At 46.0% G+C, this 25,069-nt stretch overlaps 1 protein-coding gene across 1 annotated transcript; it reads left to right on the top strand.

Moving 5' to 3' along the window:
* Positions 1–614: 614 nt before the first annotated feature.
* Positions 615–19,996, top strand: CCDC70 (coiled-coil domain containing 70). The gene is made up of 2 exons (XM_047756408.1): positions 615–659; positions 19,119–19,996. Exon 2 carries the CDS (start codon positions 19,198–19,200, stop codon positions 19,855–19,857), a length of 660 nt encoding a protein of 219 aa, XP_047612364.1. The 5' UTR covers positions 615–659; positions 19,119–19,197; the 3' UTR covers positions 19,858–19,996.
* The last annotated feature ends 5,073 nt before the right edge of the window (positions 19,997–25,069 follow it).

The raw sequence follows: 25,069 nt of genomic DNA, 5'->3' as shown, positions 1-25,069 counted from the left end.
GGTGGGTCAGAACCACCACAGACATCTCAGACTCCTGAGGTGGGGGCACCACACCACCACTAAGGGTCCTGTGAACAGGCACTGCCTGTGGCCCTAGAGTCACCTCAGGGGGGCCGCCACAGAGGGCCTGCAATGGAGCACCACCCACTGCCCTCACCCTCTGTTGCCCCTGCCAAAGCCACTGGTCACCCTCCCACATCCACATACACCTTCCTGAGAGTCACTGTGCTTCTACCTCCCCATGGATCCTCGCCACTGCTAAGGGCCCAAGCAGCCAGACACTGGCTGCAGGCACTGCCCACTGAGGCCACCTCCATGGAAGCACATACAGGTCGTACACTTGTACACCCCCATCAAGGGGATAACAGCCTGCACACACTGAGGAAAGAGAGAGTAAGCATCCAAATGAAAAGCAGCCCTCATGCAAAAAAAAAAAAAAAAAGCACTCACAAGCTACCCAGGGACACTCCCTCATGCAAACAGCCTCCAAGACTATATTAGGTAATGTTGTTTTCCCTAACCTTACAGAATGAGAAAAATATAAGCAAAATGAAGAAGCACAGGAACCATTCCCATATTTATAAGAACAGAAGAATTCCCCTGAAGGAGCAAACAAGAAACAGATCTCTGCAGCCTAACAGACACCACGTTCAAAGGAGGTAATGAAAATACTGAAGGAATTGAGAACAGATATTAACAGTAATGTGGATTACTTTTAAAAGAAGCTAGAAACTATAATGAGAAGCCAAGAAAATTTAGAAAATTCCTTTGTAGAGAAAAAAACTGAGTTAAAGGCTGGGAACAGCAGAATGAATAATGCAGAGGAATGAATAAGTGACTTGGTAGATAGAATAATGGAAAACACCAAACCAGGACAGCAGACAGAAAGCCAAATGCAAAAAAATCAAAGCAATATAAGAGATCTGTGAGATAATACAAAGCATGCTTATCTACACATAATAGGGATTCCAGAAGGAGAAGAAAAAGAAAAAGGGATTGAAAATATACTTGAGGAGTTTCCATTGGGCTCGGCAGGTTAAGAACCCAACATTATGTCCATGAGGACGTGGGTTCAATCCCTGGCCTCCCTCAGTGGGTTAAAGATCCAGCATTTCTGCAGGCTGCAGTGTAGGCTGCAGATGCAGCTCAGATCCAGCATCACCGTGGCTGTGGTGTAGGCTGGCAGCTGAAACTCTGATTCAACCCCTAGCCTGGAAACTTCCATATGCTGCAGGTGCAGCTATAAAAAGAAAAAAAAAAAAAAAAAGGAAAGAAAATATATTTGAAGAAATTAGGGCTGAAAGCTTTCTAAATCTAAAGAATGAAACAGACATCCAGATGCAGGAAGCACAGAGGGCCCCAAAGAGTCCTATACCAAAAAATATTTTAATAAAAAATGGCAAGAGTTAAAGATAAGGAGATGATTCTAAAGGCAGCAAGAGAAAAACAGAAAGTTTAATTATAAGGGAACCTCCATCAGTCTATCAGCTAATTTCTCTACAGAAACACAATAGGCCAGAAGAGATATCCAAAGTTCTAAGATATATTAAAAGTTCTAAAAGGAAAAAAATTGCAGCCTAGAATACTCTACCCAGCAAGATTATCATTTAAAATAGGAGAATTAAAGAATTTCTTGGAGTTTCCATCGTGGCACAGTAGAAGCGAATCCAACTAGGAACAATGAGATTGTGGGTTTGATCACTGGCTCGTTCAGTGGGTTGAGTATCTGGCGTTGCTGTGAGCTGTGGTGCTGGTTGCAGATGTGGCTTGGATCCAGTGTTGCTGTGGCTGTGGTGTAGGCCAGCAGCTGTAGCTCTGATTGGACCCCTAGCCTGGGAACCTCCATATGCCTTGGCTGTGGCCCTAAAAAGGAAAAAAAAAAAAAAAAAAAAAGAATTTCTCAAACAAAAACTAAAAAAATACAGCAATATTAAACCCAATCTAAAACAAATATTGAAAATGTCTTCTCTAAATAATAAACAAATAAGATATAGGATGGAATAAATCACAACTGGAAAGTAATTGCTTAAATAAGCCAGTATACAGATCAAAAAGAAAAACAAAAATACAAACCTATTTGTGAAAGTGATGACAATCACAAGGGACAGCAAAAGGGTAAACACGAAGGTGTAAAGAAGGACACCAAAGCGATAAAATGTGGGGAAAGAGGCTTAATAGTAACAAACCCAACTAGTATCCATGAGGACGAGGGTTCAACCCCTAGCCTTGCTCAGTGGGTTAAGGACCTGGCATGGCCACGAGTTGTGGTATAGGTTGCAGATGCAGCTCCAATCTCATGTTGCTGTGGCTGTGGTATAGGCCAGCAGCTGCAGCTCTGAATCGACCCCTAGTCTGGGAACTTCCATATGCTCCAAGAGTGGCCCCAAAAAGACAAAAAAAAAAAAAATATATATATATATATGGGGACAGAGAGCAAGAAAATTGAGACTTTTTTTTAGAAGGCGTTTAAGCTTATATGACTATCAATCTAAAGAAAGCAGATATAGGTAGGGGTTAACATACTTGGAAAACAAAGCACCTACAAATCAAAAACAAACAATGCATTCAAAAAAACCAAAAAGAAGAGAATACAAGCATAAAATAAAAAGAAATCCAACCAGAAAAAGAAAAGAACAAAGAATTAACTGGAAAACAATGTTTAAAATGGCAATAAATACATATTTATCAATAATTATCTCAAATAAATGGACCGAATGCTCCAATCAAAAAACATAAAGTGGCAGGACGTATTAAAAAAAAAAGAGCCTATGATATGCTGCCTACAAGAGACCCACCTTAGGGAAAAGACACATATAAACTGAAAGTGAGAGGACAGAAAAAGATATTTCACACAAATGAAAATGACAGGAGGAGTTCCCGTCGTGGCGCAGTGGTTAACGAATCCGACTAGGAACCATGAGGTTGCGGGTTCGGTCCCTGGCCTTGCTCAGTGGGTTAAAGATCCGGTGTTGCCGTGAGCTGTGGTGTAGGTTGCAGACGCGGCTCGGATCCCTCGTTGCTGTGGCTCTGGAGTAGGCCTGTGGCTACAGCTCCGATTAGACCCCTAGCCTGGGAACCTCCATATGCTGTGGGAGCGGCCCAAAGAAATAGCAAAAAGACAAAAAAAAAAAAAAGAAAGAAAATGACAGGAAAGCAGGAGTCACAACACTCATATCAGACAAATCGACTTTAAAACAAAGGCCATAAAGAAAGACAAAGAAGGACATTATTTAATGGTAAAAGGATCAACTCAAGAAGAGGATATTACATTCATCAATATATATATCCCTAATATAGGAGCACCCAAATGCAGACAAGAAATACTAAGAGACACAAAGGGAGAAATTGATGGGAATACAATAATAGTAGGAAACTTAAACACCCCACTCATATCAATGGACAGATCATCCACACAGAAAATCAATAAGGCAAAAGAAATCCTAAATGACACAATAGAACAGTTAGACTTAATTGATATTTTCAGGACATTATATCAAAAAAAAAAAAAAAGAAAATATACATTCTTTTCTTTCTTTCTTTTTTTTTCTTTTTAGGGTTACACTTGCAGCACATGGAAGTTTCCAGCACAGGGGTCCAATCGGAGCTACAGCCACAAGCCTACACCACAGCCACGGCCATGCCAGAGCTGAACCACGTCTGTGACCTACACCACAGCTCATGGCAACGCTGGATCCTTAACCTGCTGATGGAGACCAGGGGTCAAACCTGCAACCTCATGGTTCCTAGTCATATTCTTTTCCACTGTGCCACAACAGGAACTCTTATACATTCTTTTCAAGTGCACATGGAACATTCTTTAGGACTGAACACATACTGGGGCAGAAAACTAATCTCAGTCAACTTAAGAGTATAGGAATTATTTCAAGCATCTTCTCTGACCACAGTGGCATAAAAGTAGAAACCAACCACAGGAAAAGAAATGAGAAAAAACTGACAACACGGAGACTAAACAACATGCTACTAAAAAACCAATGGGTCAACAAGGAAATCAAAAAGAAATTAAAAAGTACCTTGAGACAGGAGTTCCCACTGTGGCTCAGTGGTAACAAACCCGACTAGTATCCATGAAGACACAGGTTTGATCCCTGGCCTTGATCAGTGGGTTAAGGATCCAACACTGCCATGAGCTGTGGTATAGGCTGCAGATTCAGCTTGGATCTTGCATTGCTGTGGCTGTGGGGTAGGCTGGCAGCTGCAGCTCTGACTTGACAACTAGCCTGGGAACTTTCATATGCTGAGGGTTTGGCCCTAAAAAGCAAACAAAACAAATCCAAAAAACCTTGAGACAGGTGACAATGAAAACACAATCATACAAAATCTATGTGATACCCACAGCCCTTCCTCAAAAACAAAAGTCAAAAAACAAAACAAAACAAAAACCAAGAAAAATCTCAAATTAACAACCTAAGCTACCACCTAAAAGAACTTGAAAAAAAAGAACAAATAAAACCTAAAGTCACCAGAAGGAAGGAGGTCATAAAGATCAGAGAGGAATTCAATAAAATAGAGATTAAAGAAACAATAGAAAAAAAAATCAATAAAACCAGGAGCTAGGTCTTTGAAAGGGCAAACAAAATTGACAAACCTCTGGCCAGACTCACCAAGACAAAGAGAACTCAAATAAACAAAATAAGAAATGAAAAAGGAGAAATCTCTATGGATACTGAAGAAATACAAAAAATCCTAAGAGAATACTGAACAATTATATGCCAACAAATTTGACAACCTAGAAGAAAGAGACAACTTCCTAGAAACATACAGCCCATCAAAACTGAATCAAGAAGAAATATATTATTTGAACAGACCAATCACTAGAAATTAAGTTGAATGTGTAATAAAAATACTCCCTACAAACAAAAGTCCAAGACCAGATGACTTCTACCAAAATACAAGGAAGAACTTACACCCATCCTTCTTAAACTTTTCCAAAAGATTGAAGAAAGAACACTCCCAAAGACATTCTATGAAGCCACCATCATCCTAATACCAAAACCAAAGATACACCAAACAAAAAAATTATAGGCCAATATCTTTAATAAATATAGATGCAAAAATTCCCAACAAAATTTGAGTTAACTGAATCCAACAACACATGTCAGACTACGCATGAGATTTTTCACAGAACTAGAATAATCCAAAATTTATATGGAATCACAAAGGACTTCCAAGGCAATTCTGAGGGGAAACCAAAGCAAATAGGAGACATAACTCTCTCAGACATCAGACAACATTTCAATGCTACAGTAATCAGGAGTTCCTGCATGGCTCAGAGGTAATGAACCCGACTAGTATCCATGAGGATGTGGGTTTGATCCCTGGGCTTGCTCAGTGGGTTAAGGATCTGGCATTACCATGAGCTGCCACGTAGGCTGGGGGCTGCAGCTCTAATTTGACCCCTAGCCTGGGAGCTTCCATATGCTGCAGGTGCATCCCTAAAAAAGCAAAAACCAAACCAAAACAAAAAGACAAAAAAAAAAAACCCAAAGCTACAGTAATCAAGACATTGTGGTATTGGTACAAAAACAGACATATGGAACAATGGAGCAGAACAGAGAACCCAGAAATAAACCCAGACACCTATGGTCAATTAAGCTTTGACAAAGGAGGCAAGAATATAAAGTGGGAAAAAGACGGTCTTTTCAGTAATTGGTGCTGGGAAGACTGGACATCTGCATGTAAATCAATAAAACACACTCTCAAACCATGCGCAAAAAGAAACTCCAAATGGCTTAAAGACCAAAACATGACACCATAAAACTCCTAGAAGAGAACACAGGCCCCATTTCACAGATGAGTAGAGTGAGGTACAGAGAGATTAAGTAACCACTCAGCCACGGGGCTACTCAGTGTATAACGATTCTGAACTTAGGCAATGTGATCCAGAATCCAGGCTCTTGGTCACTGCAGTCGCTGTCATGTGACTAAAGGCCACCTGTGAGGAGAACTGGGGTAAACACTGAGCTCAGAGGACAGTCTTTATTATGCGTATTTTTCTGTGTAAGCCTTGAGGTGGCCTACCTAACAGGGAGGCCCTGCTGATACAACTGAGTTCAATCATTCATTAAAGAAGTAATGCTCACTCCAAGCCAGGCACTACGAATAAAAGGATTATTTCATAAAATTCAATGTGTCCCATGAGGAATCTCAATTCAAAAGAGTAATGAGTTAATGAGCGTATGCCTGGGTTTAATTACAAAGGAGTCTGTGAGTTAATGAGGGTATGCCTGACTTCTTGACAGAAGCCGTGGAAATGAAGGGGCTATTAAAGTTGGCCAAACACCAAGTTGTGCGCCACCGAAGGAGCCAGCAGCGGTCCAGCCAACACTGGCTGCCCTGTTCTCACGTGTTCGTTCCCACCCCCTTCCCCCAGACCGTGCAGAGAACTGTCTTTTAATGTGTGTTATTCTCAAACAAATTAGTTCTATGTAACCATTCTCATTCTTTTCATGCCTTCCTTGGAGAACTTTCCGTTCTGATGTCACCCTTCTATTTGAGTCACTTTTTCTATATTTACCATCTACGAATCCCGAGGGCTTCCTTATTTGGGAGAAATCCATCAGGACCCCTCCCTTCAACTTCCACCTGAGTCAGAAAGCATTTTCAATAGACGCTTTCCTTTTCTTTTCGACATTTCTCAGCACTATAATTTTTCTGAAGATACATTAAGAAAAAGAGAAGCAGGCTGAGTCCTGAACTAATTTACAGAAGAATAAGAATGAAAAGACAATCACCTCTGACACATGCTACAGCCTGGATGAAGCCTAAGGACGTTGTGCTAAGTGAAATAAGCCATCACGACAGCACGAATTCTGTATGAGACCATTTACTTGTGGTACGTTGAAAAGTTAAATTCACAGAGTCCAAAAGCCCAATGTTGGTTGCAGGGGCCAGGAGAAGGAAGGAATGGGGGTGGAGGTGATTGTTTAATGGGGACAATTTCAGTTTTGCAAGATGAAAAGGGTTCTGGAGATGACAGTGGTTGACTGCACAACAATGTGAATGTGCTTATTCCTAAATTTCACTTAAAAATGGTCACGATGGGGACTTCCCCCTGTGGTGCAGTGGGTTAAGAATCCCACTGCAGGAGTTCCCATCATGGCTCAGTGGGTTAGGAACCCAACTAGTATCCATGAGGAGGCAGGTTGAATCCATGGCCCTGCTCAGTGGGTTCAGGATCTGGCGTTGCTGTGAGCTGCAGTGTAGGTTGCAGACATGGCTTGGATCTGGTGTTGCTGTGGCTGTGGTGGAGGCTGGCAGTTGCAGTTCTGATTTGACTCCTAGCCTGGGAACTGCCATATGCCACAGGTGTGACCCTTAAAAAAAAGAAGACGAAGGGAAAAAAAAGAATCCCACTGCAGCAGCTCAGGTTGGACCCTGGCCCAGCACAGAAGGTTAAATGATGGAGTGTTGCTGCAGCTGCGGCTCAGAGTCAATCTCTGGACCAAGAACTTCCAACTTCTGTAAGTGCAGCCATTAAAATAATTGAATAAAAGATAAAAATAAAATAGAAAATTTTAAAAATGGTCAAGATACTAAATTTATGTTATGCATATTTTACTGCACTTTTATAAGTAAAGAAATTCTTGGGACTAGTAGAAAAAAAAAAAAGAGTCAACCCTTCAGATTCTAAGAGCCCCATGGATCTGGGCAGCTACCCGAGGTACTCCAGGAAAATGCTAGGGGTCCCTGAGCCCCAGTTTCAGCTGTACTGTGGCTCTGGGAAGATGTGGGGACATGCTCCCAGAGACTCGCTCCTCACTCCCGGAAAGGTCTCCAGCCTCAACCTTTCCAGCAAGTTCTAGATGGAGGCTTAGAGCAGGCTTGGGGAGAGGAATGATACCTGTCTTTATGTCACTATTCTGGCTGCTGAGTCCGGGAGGGTGTCAGTGTCCCCAGGGGCCTGGGTCAGGGATGGGAGAAGGCACAGCACCACCTGGAAGGGGTTCTTCCCCCAACCCGTCTCCTCCGGCCGCCTGTTTGCCTTTCTGTGGGACCCTGGACTCTCACAAGAACCAGCTCTAGCCAGGGCAACCCAATCTCTCTCCTGATCTGCAGTCCTGAGATCAGAGACTAGGTGCAGACTCCTCATCTTTCCCACGTGTTTATTTTTTCAGATCGCTTTCTCAAAGATGAATTAATCAAGTTTCCCTGGGATGGGGGGGGAAGTGCTGTGGTAATTTTGTTCAAGACTGCATCACATTTATAAACTGGAATGAACTGGCATTCTAGCCTTATTTTTCCTGATCACTATCAATTCCAAAAGTTTACACTGATTCTCTCCCTTTCTCTTTTTTTCCCCTAAGGTACAAAGTCAGATCATCTGCAAATAATGATGGTTTTATCCTCCTTTGTTTTTATAATTATTTATACCTCTTGTTTAATTTCCTGGTCTAACACATGGTGACTGCCTACCCACTTTGTCCGGTCCTTGGTTTTAACAATGTTTTCAGGGATGATATTTTTTAAATATTTAAAAATTGAGGGAGTTACCATTGTGGCTCAGAGGTAATGATCCGAACTAGTATCCATGAGGACATAGGTTCGATCCCTGGCCTTGTTCAGTCGGTTAAAGATCTGGTATTGCTGTAAGCTGTGGTATAGGTCGAAGACGCAACTCGGATCTGGCACGGCTATGGCTGTGGTGTAGGCTGGCAGCTGTAGCTCTGATTCGACTCCTAGTCTGGGAATTTCCATATGCCATGGGTGCAGCTCTAAAATGACAAGAAAAATAAATAAATAAAATAAATAAATAAAAGTTGAACAAGGGTCCTGACTGATCAGAATGGAAGCACCAACTATTGAGAACAGATGGCTGTAAACCACCAGTACAGCTAAATCTGTGCAGTGACACATATGACAAGCACATAGTAAGCCCTGAGTGTTTTCTTATCAAGACTGATATTATCTGCTGACTTGAAATAGATTTCTTTTTAGATGTACCTGTAGAGGTTCCTGCGCCAGAGGCTGAACCTGTGCCACTGCAGTGACCCAAGCCGCTACAGTGGCAATGCTGAATCTTTAACCCACTGCACCACAAGGGAACTCCTGCAATATTTGTTTTCAATTGCATTACACTATAATTGAGGTTGGAAATTTTTTCATATGTTAAAGAGTCATTTGCACTTGTTTACAATCGCTATTTATTCACATCCTTTGGCCATTTATTTATTGCATTATTGGTCCTTTTCTTTTCTTTCTTTCTTTTTTTTTTTTTTTTTAGGGCCACACCCAGGCTAGAGGTTGAACTGGAGCTACAGCTGCCGTCCTATGCCACAGCTACGCCAAATCCCAGCCGCATCTGCAACCTATGCCGCAGCTGTGTCCACACCAGATCCTTAACCCACTGAGAATGGCCAGGGATTGAACCCACATCCTCATGGATACTAGTAGGGTGTGTCCCTGCTAAGTCATGACGGGAACTCCTACTGGTTCTTTTCTGCTTGATTTCAGAGGTTCTTTGTAAAATGAGCACAGTGGATATAGCAGGAACAAAACAAATTCTGCCTTCACAAGGCCAACTTCCCATGAATGATCTCTTTCTATGAATAGTGCTGCTAGAAAGAAGTCTCTTCTTTCAAAGTGGAGACTGAGGCCTTGGGCCTGGTGATGAATTTTGCTGCCATTGCCCTTCATTTGTGAGTAATTTTCCAATCTGACTTACTCTTCCAGGACAATTATATTCCTAATAGGATAAATCAATTTCCAAAAGTAGGGGACTGTGCACTCTTGCAGTTATAGAAAATCATATTCTGAGAAATATTTAAAGAAACAGGGAAATTTTTATGATATATATTACATGAACAGGCAAGCCACAGAAGAGTATGCACAGTGTAAAACCAATTATTTAGAATATATCTAGCTGTAGATATAGGAAAAACAGTGGAAGACTATACCTCAAAAATGTTTACAGTGGTTACCTCTGATTATTGGCATAATGGATGATTTTAATTTTCTTCATCTTTGTTCTATTTTCTAATCTTTTGGTTTTTTTCACAATAAATATGCATTGCTTTGAAGACTAACAAGAATGACAACACCATTTTTAAAAATAAGAGCACTGAACAAAATTTAAGCTAAACTCTGTTATCTTGAGTGAAGAGGAGCTGTTGATTTGTGCAAAATATGGCAGAGGGAAGATTATTCTTTCCAATTATGTGAGCTCACTGAGGTGGAGGATCAATTTACTTTCAGCGCCTGTTCACATTTAGCAACAGTGATGTCATGTACCATCTCCTCCAGAGACTTTCAGGCCCACTGAGAGTAGCAAACATCTCACGAACTGTGAATCGCTGAGGATCCCAAGTTTCTATGTAAGAATATTCCACCAGCTCATCTAAAGCAAGTCCACTTCAACGTCAAGTGTCTCATCAGGACACACTCGCTTTCTGTCCTATTCCCTCCACTTTCATCCCACGCAACTGTCTGATCACCTGTTGGATCTCTTTGGAATAGTCCTCGCAGGTATTTATTCCTCTGACTCTCCAGCTACAAGACTAGTCATCACCCAGACCATCTGATGCCTCCCTTATGACAGCAACCTTCTGCATCAGAAAGAAGAACGGTTAGAAAACAATGAATCAGGAGTCTCAGAACGCCTCAGTTAGGGAGAGGATGGGTTTAGAGCCCCCCAAATCCTCATCTCCAAAGAACTGTTAGCAGCTGACTGGTTTGGCAGTTCACTGAAACGCTCCATCCACAGCACTGGCCTTTATTGGACCTAACGTAATGTTTAGTTTGTGTGAACAGCTCTAACCTCAGGGCATTTATCCAAAAAAATCATTGTAATTATTTAATATCACAGCTGCCTGAGATAATGTTACCAGCTGGGGCTAATATAATGCTGACCAATAACTTGAGAATAACTAGAGAATAAGATAGAAGCTTTTATTTATTTATTTTATTTAAAATTTTTTGTTTGTTTGTTTTTTAGGGCCTCACTTGCAGCAATGGAGGTTCCCAGGCTAGGGGGTGAATTGGAGCTACAGCTGCCAGCCTACGCCACAGCTCACAGCAACGCCAGATCCTTAACCCACTGAGTGAGGCCAGTGATCGAACCCTCAACCTCATGGTTCCTAGCCGGATTCGGTTCCGCTGCACCATGACGGAACTCCAAGACAGAAGCTTTTAAAAGTTCTGACATATTTCTGGGAATCTAGAAGGTCACACACACACACAACCACACACACACACACACACACACACACAAACATACACATACTACAGACACACCCCACACACACAACATACACAGACATGCACACCCCACACACACATACACCCCACACACATACTACAGACACACACCACACACACACACACACACACACACACACACAGTCCCTCAGACAAGGGAGACTCATCAGTTCAAGGAGCGAGCGCTCTTAGTTCATTCATTTGACTACTAAGCTAATCAAGCAGACTTCAGTGGCCACACACAACCAAAAAATAGACCTTACAGAATTAGTCCAGGAAAGCCACTAAACAAACAAATAATAACAGCAACAAAAACAACTACTAACCTGAGAAAGGGAGAATCTCATTTCCAGACTTACCACATTAAATTATTTGTAATATTATATTAACACATTTTTTTCTTTTTATGGCTGCCCATGTGGCATATGTACGTTCCCAGGCGAGGGGTTGAATTGGAGCTGCGGCTGCCAGCCTATGCCACAACCACAGCAACTGGGGATCTGAGCTGCATCTGTGACTGACACTGCAGCTTGAGGCAACACCAGATCCTTAACTCACTGAAAAAGGCCAGGGATCAAACCCACATCTTCATGGAGACTACATCGGGTCTTTAACCTGCTGAGCTAACCTGAACTCCTAATATTATATTAGTTTAAATTATATTATTTTAGGGAGTTCCCTGGTAGCCTAGCAGTTAAGGGTTCAGTGTTGTCCCTGCTGTGGCTTGGGTTTGAGCCCCGGCCCGGGAACTTCTGCATGCTATGGGCACAGCCAAAAAACATAATATTTTAAATGTCCACTCTTTACAAAAAATTACGAAACATGCAAAGGAACAAGAAAGAGCTGCTCATACTCAGGGGGGGAAGGTCAACTATGATTCCGAGTTATTTTCTTTTTGGTTAAAAGCTGTCTCTGAAGTACAAATGTTGACTTACTAGACAAAGATATTAAATCAGCTGTAATAAATATGATCAAAGGACTAAAAGAACTAAAAGAAATCATGTTTAAAGAATTAAAGGCGTACAGCACAGGGAACTCTACACAAATATTTTATGATAGCTTTTTTTTTTTTTGCTTTTTAGGGCCACACCTGTGGCACATGGAGGCTCCCAGGCTAGGGGCGCTAATCAGAGCCGTTGCTGCTGGCCCACAGCCACAGCCACAGCAATGCCAGATCCGAGCCGCATCTGTGAACTTCACCACAGCTCATAGCAACTCCAGATCCTTAACCCACTGAGCAAGGCCAGGGATCGAACCTGCAACCTCATGGTTGTGCCAAGATGGGAACTCCTATAATAACTTCTTATAAGGGAAAAGAATCTGAAAAAGAATAGCTATATATGCATATATAACTGAATCAATGCACTGTACACCTGAAGGAGAGAGAAAGAGGAAGAAAGAAGAGTTGAAGAAACAGACAAAAACGTCTCACGTTTGAGGAACACCTGCATCAACTCTGTACATCTCAAAAAACTCTAAGTAATATAAACTCAAAGAGGTCCCCATGTAGACACATCCTGGTCAAACTATTAAAGACAGAGGCAAGAAGGGGCCATGAAAGCAGCAAGAGAAATGGTTTATCACATACAACTCCCCACTGAACCATGCCTCCCAGGAGCCTGCTCCTGGACACGGTCGAGGTAGAATGTGAGGCAACAATCATTTGCGGGTCATCAGCAGTGCCAGCCTATTGGGAACTCAAAGATGGAAGGGGACAGCTTTCCACACTTTCAGGCCATCCCTACACTCGTTAGAGTCTCTCATGTGGGCCGCATGTTGGTCCCTCCATCCTGTGAGTCAGGGCTGAGAGGGGACAGAGGGGTCACTGCCAACAGTGTTGGGGAGCCTGCAAAAGTGACATCACTAAGCATCTGATGTGACAATGACTGCCTGCCCTCTGAGGGCTGCAGGACCTGCTCAGTTGGGAAACAGCTAAGCAGTAAGTAACCACTGGCTTTAGATTGGATAGAACTGGGTTTTTTGTTTTTGTTTTTGTTTTTTTGCTTTTTAAGGCCACATTCATGGCATATGGAAGTTCCTAAGCTAGGGGTCCAATCAGAGCTGCAGCTGCCGGCTTACACCATAGCCAAAGCAACACCAGATTGGAGCCACGTCTGTGACCTATACCACAGCTCACCACAACACCTGATCCTTAACCCACTGAGCGAGGCCAGGGATCGAACTTGTGCCCTCATAGATGCTAGTCAGATTCGCTCACCACTGAGCCACGACGGGAACTCCTGGATAGAACTGGTTCTAGGCATAGTGTGATATATAACACTTCCCTTAAAAATAAGTTCCCAGCCTTGAAGTATAAGATTGAAGATTAGGCATGTTTCTTTGACTCCGATTTTTAAATCTAAATAGACATACATCAGTTTTATATTGTATTTATATCTAAATAAGAATCTACGTGTACTGTATATTTTCTCTCTTTCTCAAAGATAATTTAAGTGGTAATGAGAACAACTTTGGAGGTAGTTTTTTTCCCAACATTCTAACCCAGAAGACTGCCCCTGACTGAAGAGATGTTTACTGAACATCTGCTGCGCACCAGATACTGTGCTGGATGCCAGGCGTGGAGATGGGAGACGAAGTGCTCCTGGCAGGGCAGGAGGGGCATATACGCTGTCGGGACCCCGTGGGGGAGTTTCAGGAGAAGCTGCTTAGCACACATGGCTCCTTATCTGAGCCTTGAATAGCTGGATCAAGTGAAGTTGGGTTAGGCAAGACCATCCAGGGAGGAGGCCTTGCTGTGATGCAGTGGGTTAAGGATCAGGCACTGTCTCTGCAGCAGCTCAGGTGGCTGCTAAGGCATGAGTTCAGTCCCTGGCCTGGAAACTTCCATATGCCATGGGTGTGGCCAAAAAAAAAAAAAAAAAAAAGACCTTCCATGGAGAGAAAACAGCATGGCATGGAAGTGAGGAAAACTCAGCAGGTTTGAGGTGGTAGGGGGGTCAGGGGAGATAGCGGAGAGGTAAGGCTCAATGTCTGTAGGGGAATATCAAGCTTGTCCCGGCGTGCCACTCTAGGAAGACTGGAAATGACACAGGATAGTAACTATGAGTCCTTTTGTTGTTGTTGTTGTTGCTCTCTGGGGCCACACTCGTGGCATATGGAAGTTTCCCGGCTAGGGGTCAAATTGGAGCTATAGCTTAGCTGCCAGCCACCGCCAGGATCTGAGGCGTGTCTGTGACCTACACCACAGCTCATGGCAACGCCAGATCCTTAACCCACTGAGTGAGGCCAGGGATTGAACCCGCATCCTCATCGAACCTAGTCGGGCTCCTTAACGGCTGAGTCACGAAGGGAACTCCCTGTAATTATTCTTCTGTCCTGTTTCGAGCATTTGCTGTGTGCCCAGCGCTGTGCTAGGCCCTCAGCATACTGGTTTATTCCCCACAAGAGCCCTCTGCGGTGGAAGGATAAAGGAGACTCGGTTGGGAAAACGAGTCCACACAGGGCCAGGAGCCCTCTGGCAGCGCGAGAACAGAGCAGCTTGATGCTATAGATAACAAGAGGGAAGCAGTTTCAAAAAGGACTCATGTCCAATGCTGCTGAGAGGTCAACGGGATGAGGACTAAACAACCAAGGGGGTCAGTGGCGTCAGGGGGGCAGAAATTGCTGTAGGATGAGGGTGCAGATGCAGTACAGGGCTGGGGAGAGTGACTGTCAACTGCTTTTTTAACTAAATATATATATTCAGCGTATGGAGTTCCCAGGCTAGGCATTCGATCTGGGCCACAGCTGTGACCTATGCTTCAGCTGAGGCAATGCTGGATCCTTTAACCCACTGTGCCAGGCTGGGGTCGAACCTGCATCCTGGTGCTGCCAATCCCATTGTGCCACAGCAGCAACTCCTCAACTGCCCTTTTAAAAAGACTATTTAAGGAGGAGAGGGCTAGCAAATAGGTAGAGGCAGTGAGAATTCTGTTTGGGATTGGCTGGTTGGTCGGTTTGAAGATGGGAGAGACGTGATCAAGCTCGCGTGCTGAGCAGAGGGAGAGCTGCGGAAGGCCTGTGACTGAGGGATCACGGATGAAACGCGGTCGCCTTGCAGGTGGGAGGAGATGGGGGCGGGCGGGCTCGGCCTGGGAGCCCAGAGGACATTCGGGATGGATGTGGATGCCAAGAGGTGAGCTGGAAGAGGGTTCAGCTTGTGAGCCTCTGCTTTCCTCCAAACCCAGATTCTCTGAGAACAAGGGGTGTCTCTCCATACTGGACTCACGATACGTGAATTTCCAGGATGCATTTATTCAACGCGTGCCATAAGCAGGCTTCTCCTGCTGCTGCCCAAGTAGGGAGTCAGATTTGGGAGAAAACAGTGTACAGTGAACCGAGTGCTCACTGACCTGGAGTCTGTAGTCTGTCCTGTTCCGGAGGAGCTCCGAGGATGGAGCCAGCTGCCCTGAATTGACTGCACTCAGCTTTGTGGGTCTCCCCTCCCCATTAAGGCAGAGACACTGTTTCTCTGTGGAAAGCAGCCCGAAAAGAAAAATGCACTAAAGCAACAATTGGTGTTAAGACCGGCTGAGAGCGTGAAGCCATAGCGAGCCAGAAAATAACGGCTGGGGAGAACTAGTCAGGGTGAAACGCAGAACTGGGTGACAGCTGGTGTCCACAGCAGAAAGGAAAGGAACTTTTAAATTATTTCAGCCAGTTCTCCAGTTAGTGCAAACCAGAGACATGTGTGGGCGTGCCTGCCTAGTGAAAACACCAGTGGATGGCTTGTACAAGCAGCAGCACTTGACCACATAATGCACTTCTAAACATGACCTTTGCCTTCCACCAAATCCAGACTCATCTACGTAAGTGTCTTGATAGGTTATTAATTTATTTAAGCTTGGGTTTTCTCAGTAATAAAATGGGATTAATCAAGGTACCCACCCCCACAAGGTATATCAGCTTACAGTGTGGTTGAGGGATTAAACAGGTGATACAAGTAAAGCGCCCAACATAAAAGGGCTGAGCAAATACACAGTAGGAGTTGTTATTACTGACATTATAGTTAGCAGGCTGATTGCTGTTGGCAGCCATCTGGCAATTCTAATTGACGCTGAGGCTTTGTTCATAGCTACCTAATCCACTCGAGCAAACACTGAATGTGTTCTCACAGCAGAAAAAAGAGAAACGTGGGGACCTGAAGAATGAGGTGTTTTCTCCAACTGAGCACCCCCAGCTACATAAATAGTAGGAATAAGACAACTAACCACAATACAATGTGGATCATCAAAATTCCGAAATTCAATGAAATTCAATTTAGTTCAGCCAACATTTTTATCAGTTGCCTCTGAGACACACAGCTTGGGTTACATGGCATCCAATGGAAGCAAGGCACGTCTACACCTGATTTCAATCCAGCAGGACAAGCAAACAACGGGAGTGTGTAGAGACAGAGAGCATCAAGGATGTGGTGATGAACCTTGTCTGGAGGGTCCAAGTAGCTTCCCGGGGGGAAGGGATGAGCAGGAGTTCAGGCCCACAACAGGAGGAGAAGGGAACCTCAGTAGACGACCCCCCTATGTTCCTTGGTGTGGAGGCTGGAAATCACAGGTCGTGTCCAGAAATGAATGTAGCTCATTACTGAGGCTTGGCTTTGGAGTTGAGTGGACACTGGGTAGGAAGGTACGGGGGCCGGGGCAAGCAGGAGTCAGGTTGCAGAGGGGGCCTCGCTCAGAAGTTTGGATGTGATCATTGGGCCACAGGGTCTTCCAAGGCCTGTGAGCAGGTAGGATGGGATGCACAGTGTTTCAGAACCACCCCTGGGGCTACCACGAGGGAGGGGTGGCCAAGGTCAACGCCAGAGAGACCAGTCAGGCTGTCACAGGCATCCTGGCCTGAACCAGCTGGGGTCAAGGAGATGGAGCAGAGAGTGTGGGTTCAAGAATTGTCACAGGAAGGACTTGATCATTAGTTAAAAGTCTTTGAGGAAGGAGTCAAAGAGGAGCTCCAGGCTTCCCACTTGCGTGACCAAGTGAACAGATGGTGAGCCACCAGCCGTCCACAGCGGAGCCACCATCTCTTTCACACACACACACGCCCACTATGTGTCCTTCTCCTGCCCTCTCTGCTCCCAAGTCAGAAAGTAGGAAAAGCAGGAGAAAGCCCGGAAATTTCCAGAAGGCACTCCTGGTTCTCCATCGTGTGGTGCTTAGCAAGGCCCGCTGAGTGAGGTCAGACCCCTTCTGCTCTCAGAAAGCTCAACATGGAAATCAACGCCTGGGCCAGGGGTATGGACCCCTGTCTCCTCCACACTCTGTCCCGCTCCCAAATTGTTTTCTCATTTCTTGAATCATCTTTGTTGTTACCTAAATTTCTGTGGATCGTTCTGATACCTGATACTGCAGATCACAGCAATGGGGAGGTCCTCCTCCCTCCCTCCTCCCCTCCCTCTCCCTCTCCTCTTCCTTCCTTCTCTCCTTACTTCGGTTCTTTCTCCCTAGCTATTATTTTATTGAGAAATACAATGCATTTACTGAAGGAGATAAAACATTCATACACAACTTAGCACTTTTTTTTTTTTTTTTTTGCTTTTTAGGTCCACACCTGCAGCATATGGAGGTTCCCAGGCTAGGGGTCGAATTGGAGCCACAGCTCCCCGGCCTACATCACAGCCACAGCAACACAGGATCTGAGTTGTGTCTATGACCTACACCACAGGTCACAGCAACGTCAGATCTTTAACCCACTGAGCAAGGCCAGGGATCAAACCCACAACCTCACGGTTCCTAGTCAGATTCATTTCTGCTGCACCCCACAAGGGGAACTCGAACTTAGCACTTTTTTTTTTATAAGGACCACGCATGCACCTGCCATCAAGTAAAGAAACGGATTTCTACCAGCCCCTCCGAAGCCCCTCCTCCTCACCCAATCACAACCCTCAGTATCCTCCCTCCCAACCCCCTCCCTCACGCACAAGTAAATACTACTTTCACTTGATGGGACTCAGATGTTATCACCTAAGTATATTTCCCTAAACAACAGTTTAATTTTTCCTGTCTTGGAAGTTTCTCTTTCAAAGTCTTTGATCCTGCTTCTTTCTTTCAATGTTACAAGATCCCTCCACCTCGCTGCCCAGAGCTGTGCTCTGCATTCCATGAATAAACCACCACAGCTGAACTCCATCCTATTGTGATGGTTGTTGGACTGCCTGGCAGCGTTGAGCTGTTGTGAACAGCACTGCTTGAATATTCCTGTATGTGTCACCTGAACACAATTCCTAAGTTTCCTCAGAGTTTGGATCTGGGAATGGAGCTGCTGGATCATAATGTGTTCATTATTGCTCAATATGACTGGATCTTGAGTGAGACTTCCTCTTGCCCACATCCTAGCCAACGTTCAGTGTCCTCTTTCACCTTTTGGTTCTGTTCCCAAAATAAATTCTTCTTCCAAAAGCGGCCCCTCCAGGTAGTGGGTCTCACCCACCCACGTGGCTTGTAAGAGCGACCATGCCCACGTGCAGCCCCCGCTGTGAGCACACCCACCAGAGGGTAATGAGCAGTCCCCCAGTGAGAAAGCCCAAACCTCAGATGTATTCTGGTTGATTTAACACAAACAAGTCACCTTGGGGCTGTGGCACGTTACTATTGAAAAGCAAAAACGAACTGTGCCACACCTCTGCTGTGACTGTGTCGTACTTGTGTGTTCTGACGCCCTGGTTGTGAACCCGTCCCAGTTGGCTGTGATCTATTTTCTTAGTGGCTTTGAACCCGAATGTGCCGACCTTCTTTTCGGCCCAAAGCCATGACCTGCTGGCATCTGTCTCTACCAAGGCTTGTCCCTCACAAATACCCCCAAGGGCCAAAGCGAACAATGGCTAAAACTCCCCCAGTCAAACGGTCCAGAGGCAGGGCTTGCCCTCCGGCCGCGTTACTCACCGTCATGCTCTCTCTGGCGCCCCACAGGGTTGGACCAGCCGACCTGCAGGCGGCCCGCAGCCCTGTCCTCCAGCGCAGCCTCCCGCCACCCTGGCCGGTCAGGACCATGTTTCCCTTCAAGGTGAGCAAATGGATGGGGCTTGCCTGCTTCCGCTCCCTGGCGGCGTCCTCGTCCAGCATTCGCCGGAAGAAACTGATCCACAAGCTGCAGGAAGAAAAGGCGTTTCGGGAAGAGATGAAACACTTCCGTGAGAAAATCGAAGACTTCAGGGAAGAGATGTGGACTTTCCGGGGCAAGATCTGCACTTTCAGGGGCCAGATCTTGGGCTTTTGGGAAGAGGAGAGAACTTTCTGGGAAGAGGAGAAAACCTTCTGGAAAGAGGAAAGAGCCTTCTGGGAAATGGAGAAATCGTTCCGAGAAGAAGAGAAAGCCTTTTGGAAAAAGTACCGAATCTTCTGGAAGGAAGATAAGGCCTTCTGGAAAGAGGACAACGCCTTATGGGAACGAGACCGGAACCTTCTTCAGGAGGACAAGGCCCTGTGGGAGGAAGAAAGGGCCCTGTGGGTCGAGGAGAGGGCCCTTCTGGAGGAGGAGAAGGCGCTCTGGGAGGATAAAAAGTCCCTCTGGGAGGAAGAGAACGCGCTCTGGCAGGAGGAGAAGGCCTTCTGGGTGGAGGGCGGCGGCCAAGTTGCCGAGGAGCAGATGCTGGAAGGTGGCCACCACGGAGGCCCCCGGTCGCCAGCCTTCCCCCGGCGCAGGGCGTGAGCGCAGGAGCTGAAGGGCCGCGGGGTCCACGCACCGCTGGATCGGGACTCGTGTCCCGGGTCACTCCGTGTGCCCAGGAGAATATGCTCTTATTTGACTCCTGCCTTCAAAAGATCTAATAAAGTCCTGAGGAGCGGTTTGCAAAGCCAGCATCTTTAAGGAGGGCCAGCTGCACTTCCCCCCAGGTTGAGTGATTCTCCGAGGTCGTAATCCCACCCTCCAGGCTGTATTGCGGTCTGCAGGGCTTGGTCCGGCATGTGTGGGCGGGTGTTGGCGGGAGACCCTGGGCTCTCTTGAAAAGGGTCCGAAAGGGGGTGGGGGTGGGGAGGCTCAGACTCTGCCAGCCAGAGCCCTCTCTGCCTGTCAGGCTGTGGGCAATCATTTCCCCTCCACTGGGCAGTCTGGAAGGTCTGGAGGGGGTTGACAGCTTTCCAGAAAAGGCTGCAGTGCTGCTAACAATTCATCTGCGGGTGATGCTCACCTGGCAGCTCTTTAGAACACAGAGGCAGCATCCCTGAAGGGCCACTTGCTCCCAAATCTGTCTCCAGGCTTCCCCCAAACTTCGAAAGCTCGGCTCTGTAACATGAGAAAGGGGCGTGGCATGAGGCTGAGGCTCTGGAGCTCTGCCCACAAAGCGCTGCCTTCCCCAATGATGGAGGCCTGTGGACCAGGCAGGGCCTTCTGGGAGGTGGAAGGGAGGCCTCCCTGCCCGCTACCCCCATTCGCACTTGCTTTTCTGCACTATCAGTTTCTTCCTTTGTGTTTCCTTCTTCCCATTCATTTAAAATTAAAGTGGCCCATGGAGGTAGTACATTAAATGAATGTATGCTAATGTGCCCAGCTTCTCTTCTGGGCTGAGACCATCTACATGGACATTGGTGGGAAGAGCTCACGGGTGGGCAGTGAGAAGTGCCAAGACCAACACCTGCTTCTCCTTTTGGGGGCCTGGCCCTCACTGTTATTAACGCAATGACTTACCTCGCCTTTGCGCATCCCTCACCACCTGACAAGCACATTCACTTCTGCCAGCTCATGTTAAGCCACAACTCTGGATCCACAGGGAAGGTACATAAACGCATTGCACAGGGGAGCAAACAGACTTGGAGAAGCAGAGGGACAGCACATGGCCAGGCCCTGGAAGGGACAGCAGAGGGACAGCACATGGCCAGGCAAGTAGCAAATGGAAGATCCAGGACTAGAGCCCACATCGTCTGCATGTTGGTCCCATTCCTTTCCTAACACAGCCAGGGTCACGGACTATGGCTTTAGAATGGCTCAGCCAATGATGGCATCAAGGCTGTGTGAGCCTTAAAGTGCTTGGGGATTTAATGTGGTTTGGGTGGTGGTGGAGAAACGGAGAGGAGAGAACAGGGCCCCCACCACCAGGTGTGCTGAGCAGACTCCGGGTACCAGGAGAGTGGGCCCACTGCAGGAGGAGCCTCTGTGGCTCCGTATCACTCTGGGAAAGTTGAGATTCCTTGCAGGAACCTCGGGATTCAGGCCAGGGCATTGACCCTGACCCCTGACTTCTGTGAGGGGAGGAGCTGTAGGTGCTTCCAGCCCTGCCCCTTCTCAACTTGGAACCACATATCCAGGTTTGTACCCAGGCCACACAACCCCAGATAGAGGATACCACACTGAAAAGTACAGCAATCTCTTTAACCCGGAAAAGGGGGAATTATAAGGGTGACCTCGCTCACGCCTGCAGGTGGGTGCAAGCACACGTCAACACGTCTTTCTTTCCCTTTGCCCTTTCTTTCCTCTCCTTTTCTCTTCTCTTTCTTTCCTTTCCCCTGTGAGTCCCTGCAGCTGGAAAGGCTGGTTTTACTCATGCTCCAGGCCTGCGCATACCTCCTCCTCCACATCTGAAATGAGCTTTAAGTGACATAAAACAATGCTTAGCAACAGCCTGACTGGTGCTGAATTGCTAGGGGGTCACGGCACTTCCAGCTTCTCTTTTTGCAGAACTCGGAGCTGGTTGCTTAGCAACAAAATGAGATGCTGGTTTAACTAGTTCTAGATCTACATTTTCTTAATCAATGCAGAAGAAAGACCCAGCCAAGCCTTGAGAACAGAGAAGGCTGGCTGATGTTGGTTGAGAGCTGGTTCTGCTTTAAGCACTGCCCTAAGCGCTGCCCACTGTGTTCATTCTGTCTCAGCTAATCCTGACAACAACCCAGTGAGGTGGCACCAGTATTAGCTTCAATTACAAATGAGGAAACTGAGGCGCAGGGAGCCAAAGGTGACTCACTGTAAGAAGTGGAATGGGGATTTGCACCCAAAACCCAAGTGTTTGTCAACTGAATAAAAATGTCCCCTTTCAGCGGGCACTCCCAGATGCCTATCCCTTAAAGCTCTCCCAGTGGTCCAGACGGGCATTCTCCAGCCACAGGAAAAATTAAGCTGAGCTTAACGTTCTCCTTATGCCCCCACACTCGCATCGGTGAATGACCTGGTTTTGGTGGCAAGCGCCCCCACACATGATGCATCACCAAGAAGATATTCTGATGAGGGTTCCCTTGACCCCCCACCCATCCACCCCTCTCCAAACCCAGTAGAGTATCAACCAAATTCTGACGTGGCCCAGGGAGCATTTCTTGACCCCAGTGTCCCCGAAGGGGGGAGGGTTGACCTGGTTCAGAGTGATGGCAGCCTGTGGCTGTGTGAGCGGGCATCTGGCTGGAGGGAGAGACTTGGGAGGAAAGAACCTCCTGGCAGGAGGTGCGGCCTGGAGTGACCACACCTGTGTCCAATGCCCGCATACAATGCCTGGGCTGGCACCCAGGACACCCCTTACTGAAAGGATGAGATCCATGGGAGACAGCTGTCTCTTCCCCCTCGGCCACAAGATCTATACACACACTGACTCCAAAACCAAAGCCTTTTCCCTTCAGCCCTGCCCTTCCTCCACCTTGAGTGCTCAGCCTAAGGCAATTCTGTTCCTGCTTCTTTTCCCATCTGCTTTTGATCAGCTGGGCTGCTGCCTCCGAGCCCAGATCTCTCTTTCCAGGTTGGGGCTTCTCAACCCCTTTTTCATCTGCATGCCTGTACCCTCCTAGTTTGTTCTCCATGGCGGAGTTCGGGGGGGCGGTGCTGGGAAAGAAGGGAGCAAGAGGGTGACCAGGAACCATTTGTCAGAGCATCGTTCTCTTGGCTTCCAGAACATCTCCCACATCCTCCCTAGACTCTACCATGACTTCTTCCCAAATTATGATCCCTTTTAAAAGTCCCTGTTGAGTTTTCCCTTGAAGTGTCAGCAGACTGCTGCTGGCCCCTCAGGTAGGGGATCAAAGAATTATGAAATCATTTCATTAGCATACATGTCACTACATTGAAACTAAGTTTAACTGTGAGGACCAGAAATCCTGTTTAGGTTGTCAACAATCATTGGATGTGTACCAACTTACACACACTACAAAGATTACTCTGTAACCTGTGGGTAATACTCTTCACATCATTTGCATTTCTTTCATTATCGACTTAAATTTGCATTTTTTTTTTCTTTTACAGCCATACCTGCAGCATACAGAAGTTCCCAGGCTAGGGGCTGAACTAGAGCTATGACTGCAGCCTATGTCACTGCCACAGCAACACTGGACCCAAGCCATATCTGTGATGTACACTGCAGCTTGTGGCAATGTCAGAGCCTTCCCTCACTGAGCAAGGCCAGGGATCGAACCTGCATCCTCACAGAGAAAACATCAGGTCCTTAACCCACTGAGCCACAATGGAAACTCTGTAAATTTGCATTTCTGATTTTATTATTGTATTGCCTTATATCCTCATTTCTAAAACCGAGTTCTTGGCTCCAAGGTGGCTTATTAAATGGAATGGAGATGATGTTTTCAGGAGCAACAGGTGATAACAGAGGCTCTGGAAAATCATTGTTAGGTGTCTAAATGTGTTATTAGGTATTGGAGAACCATTAAAGCTTTTGGTTTGTTTGCTGGCACATTTTGTACATGAAAATTTACTGTGTTATTTATAACCCCAACTAGCTTACAGGAGATGGGATTCTGTCAAATAGAGCAAACTTCATTGGCAGAGCACTCTAGTAAATTTGAGATGCAAGCTGACGGGCAGGGGCAGGGAGAGAGAGGAATTCCTAGGGATGTTAAAAGGAAAAATCTTTGGAATTCTTAGCTGGTAATGGCTCTAGAATCTGCCCTGCAGGGGACTGGACTTAGTTGGTTGGGAGCCTTGCAGTTCCTTCTTCCAGCCAAAACCTGTCACTCATCATTGTTCCCTGGGTGATCTGAGAGACAAGGACTGAGGACCAGAGATGGAAGAGAGAAAGAACAAAATTCAGGCGGCTTCTGTATGAGGCATGCTGTATGACCCTTCTCTGCTGGCTGCTTCCTGCCCCAATTTATCACTCAAGGACTGTGTGGCTCAGGACCTCAGATTAAGTGTGGTGATGTATGTAAAATGCCTACCACATAATAGCTCCTCAATAAATGCCTACTCCCTGCTCTCTCCCCACTCTCATGCCTGCCATGTAATATGCCCTTTACAGAATCTGTCTGGCCCATCTTTGTTTCTTCAGCTCCTTGCACAGAACCTGGCAGAGAGTAGGTGCTCAGTAAATGTTTGTGTGCATGAGCAAATGGACCATAATCTGCTAAGCATTGAACCCTATGTTTGCTTTCAATTTTTCTTCCTTTTCAATATCACTACAGTGAATATATTTGTTTCCATTTTGGATTATCTCTTCAGGAAGTTCCTGCTGTGGCACAATGGGACTGGAGGCGTCTTGGGAATGCTGAGATGCAGGTTCAATCCCCGGGCTGGCACAGTGGGTTAAGGAGCTGGTGTTGCCTAAGCTATGGCTTAGGATGGAACTCAGATCTGATCCCTGACCAGGGAACTCCATTTGCCTCAGGGCAGACAAAAAAAAAAAGGAGGGAAAAAAAAAAGCTAATATGGTGGATTATTTTTCTTCGGTTTAGACTCAAGGAAGTAGAAATAGTAAGTCAAGAGGTCAAGTTCCCCAAATTGCTTTCTTTCTATTACTTGATCATTCCACCAGCAAAATAATAAATGGCATTATTTTTCTACATTCCTCCTAGCTTTGGATATTTCCATTTTTATTTATTTATTTGCTTTTGGGGGGGGGGGGAACACCTGTGGCATATGGAGGTTCCCAGGCTAGCGGTTGAATCAGAACTACAGCTGCTGGCCTACACCACAGCCACAGCAACACGAGATCCAA

Source organism: Phacochoerus africanus, chromosome 13 (assembly GCF_016906955.1).
Source record: "Phacochoerus africanus isolate WHEZ1 chromosome 13, ROS_Pafr_v1, whole genome shotgun sequence".
Taxonomy (NCBI): domain Eukaryota; kingdom Metazoa; phylum Chordata; class Mammalia; order Artiodactyla; family Suidae; genus Phacochoerus; species Phacochoerus africanus.
The sequence above is the reverse complement of the archived record's forward strand: the minus strand, read 5'-3'. Positions and strand labels throughout refer to the sequence as shown.

Bases quoted from the DNA above. Each gene is read 5' to 3' on its own strand.
- CCDC70 (XM_047756408.1), top strand. From the start codon at position 19,198: ATGTTTCCCTTCAAGGTGAGCAAATGGATGGGGCTTGCCTGCTTCCGC.